Genomic DNA, 2,917 nt, shown 5'->3' with positions numbered 1-2,917 from the left:
CCTGCTAACAGAGTTCTGTTGGGTTGGTCCTGCTAACAGAGTTCTGTTGGGGTTGGTCCTGCTAACAGAGTTCTGTTGGGTTGGTCCTGCTAACAGAGTTCTGTTGGGTTGGTCCTGCTAACAGAGTTCTGTTGGGTTGGTCCTGCTAACAGAGTTCTGTTGGGTTGGTCCTGCTAACAGAGTTCTGTTGGGTTGGTCCTGCTAACAGAGTTCTGTTGGGTTGGTTCTGCTAACAGAGTTCTGTTGGGTTGGTCCTGCTAACAGAGTTCTGTTGGGTTGGTCCTAGGCGAGTCCCACTTCTCGGCCAGCCAGCAGCCCTTCCTGTTCTTCCAGGTTCTGTTCCTGACGGCCCAGTTCGAGGCGGCTGTGGCCTTTCTATTCCGGGTCGAGCGTCTAAGGAGTCATGCTGTTCACGTGGCGCTGGTCCTGTACCAACTCAGGCTGCTGCTCAAGTCCTCTGGACAGAACGCCCAGCTGTGTAAGACCTGCCTGCCTGCCTGCCTGCCTGCCTGTCTGTCTGTCTGTCTGTTAGGGTTAGGGTCAGCTGTGTAAGACCTGTCTATCTGTCTGTCTGTTAAAGTGTTGTTGTGTTTAGTGAGTCAGGAGGCAGGGGACCCCCCCCATGTCTGCCTTTGATGGTGTGTGTTTAGTGAGACAGGAGGCAGGTCACCCCCCCCCCCCATGTCTGTCTGTCTGTGATGGTGTGTGTGTGTGTTTAGTGAGTCAGGAGGCAGGGGACCCCCCCCCATGTCTGTCTGTCTGTGATGGTATGTGTGTGTGTGTGTTTAGTGAGTCAGGAGGCAGGGGACCCCCCCCCCATGTCTGTCTGTCTGTGATGGTGTGTGTATGTGTGTGTGTGTTTAGTGAGTCAGGAGGCAGGGGACCCCCCCATGTCTGTCTGTCTGTGATGGTGTGTGTGTGTGATGGTGTGTGTGTGTGTGTGTGTTTAGTGAGTCAGGAGGCAGGGGACCCCCCCATGTCTGTCTGTCTGTGATGGTGTGTGTGTGTGTGTGTGTGTTTAGTGAGTCAGGAGGCAGGGGACCCCCCCATGTCTGTCTGTCTGTCTGTGATGGTGTGTGTGTGTTTAGTGAGTCAGGAGGCAGGGGACCCCCCCATGTCTGTCTGTCTGTCTGTGATGGTGTGTGTGTGTGTGTGTGTGTGTTTAGTGAGTCAGGAGGCAGGGGACCCCCCCATGGTGCAGAGACTGAACTTCATCCGTCTGCTGATGCTCTACACTCGCAAGTTTGAGTCCACAGACCCCCGAGAGGCACTGCAGTATTTCTACTTCCTACGGTACACCCCCCCCCCCCCCCACACACACACACACACACACACACACACACACACTCTGTTTAGCAACTGTGTGAGTTGTGCAGCTGATTAATCGGGGCTGGTTAATCGGGGCTGGTTAATCGAGGCTGGTTAATCGAGGCTGGTTAATCGAGGCTGGTTGTTGACGGTGTGTTCTGTGGGTCCAGGAATGAGAAGGACAGCCAAGGAGAGAACATGTTCACTCGTTGCGTCAGCGAGCTGGTGATCGAGAGCCGGGAGGTGAGTGGACCGCAGAGAAACTACAGAAACTGGTTTAATCATGCACATAGAAACTGGTTTAATCATGCACATAGAAACTGGTTTAATCATGCACATAGAAACTGGTTTAATCATGCACATAGAAACTGGTTTAAACATGCACATAGAAACTGGTTTAAACATGCACATAGAAACTGGTTTAAACATGCACATAGAAACTGGTTTAATCATGCACATAGAAACTGGTTTAAACATGCACATAGAAACTGGTTTAATCATGCACATAGAAACTGGATTAAACATATACATAAAGCTAGTTTAATCACATATAAACTAGTTTAATCACATGTTAGTCATTTAACAGATGTTCTTATCCAGAGCAACTAACAAATGAGTACATTAGTCTGAAGGAACTGAATTAACGATACAACCGTCATCACAACTCAGACTTTCTACCAGAACACGTCTCTCAATGCACCAGGAAGACAGGAACACGTTATTACTAGAACTGGTTTCACCATACTGTGTGTGTGTGTGTGTGTGTGACTCCTTTCTCAGTGTGTGTTTCTTGTCTCCACAGTTTGACATGCTGCTGGGGAGGCTGGAGAAGGACGGCAGCAGAAAGGTACACACACACACCTCATCACACACACCTCCCTCATCACACACACCTCCCTCATCACACACACACACACCTCCCTCATCACACACACACACACACCTCATCACACACACCTCCCTCATCACACACACACACACCTCCCTCATCACACACACACACACCTCCCTCATCACACACCTCCCTCATTACACACACACACACCTCATCACACACACCTCCCTCATCACACACACACACACCTCCCTCATCACACACACCTCCCTCATCACACACACCTCCCTCATCACACACACACACACACACCTCCCTCATCACACACCTCCCTCATCACACACACACACACACACACACCTCCCTCATCACACACCTCCCTCATCACACACACACACACACACACCTCCCTCATCACACACCTCCCTCATCACACACACACACACCTCCCTCATCACACACACCTCCCTCATCACACACACACACACCTCCCTCATCACACACCTCCCTCATCACACACACACACACCTCCCTCATCACACACCTCCCTCATCACACACACCTCCCTCATCACACACACACACACCTCCCTCATCACACACCTCCCTCATCACACACACACACACACACCTCCCTCATCACACACCTCCCTCATCACACACACACACACCTCCCTCATTACACACACACTTCCTCTGCTCCAACTCTGTGTGGCTCCTCCCCCAGCCTGGAGTGATTGACAGGTTTGCGGGGGACACGCGGGCCATCATCACC

At 51.4% G+C, this 2,917-nt stretch overlaps 1 protein-coding gene across 1 annotated transcript in view; it reads left to right on the top strand.

Annotated features, from left to right (window-relative positions):
* Positions 1-2,917, top strand: part of nup93 (nucleoporin 93) — a 26,349-nt gene that overhangs the window by 18,589 nt on the left and 4,843 nt on the right. The window contains exons 9-13 of the mRNA XM_083665638.1: positions 265-478; positions 1,167-1,293; positions 1,479-1,551; positions 2,111-2,155; positions 2,870-2,917. The exon at positions 2,870-2,917 is cut by the window's right edge and continues 69 nt beyond it. Of these exons, the coding sequence (XP_083521764.1) occupies positions 265-478; positions 1,167-1,293; positions 1,479-1,551; positions 2,111-2,155; positions 2,870-2,917 (507 nt within the window). The remainder of the gene's footprint in view (positions 1-264; positions 479-1,166; positions 1,294-1,478; positions 1,552-2,110; positions 2,156-2,869) is intronic.

Source organism: Argentina silus (assembly GCF_951799395.1).
Source record: "Argentina silus genome assembly, chromosome: 3".
Lineage (NCBI taxonomy): Eukaryota > Metazoa > Chordata > Actinopteri > Argentiniformes > Argentinidae > Argentina > Argentina silus.
The sequence above is the reverse complement of the archived record's forward strand: the minus strand, read 5'-3'. Positions and strand labels throughout refer to the sequence as shown.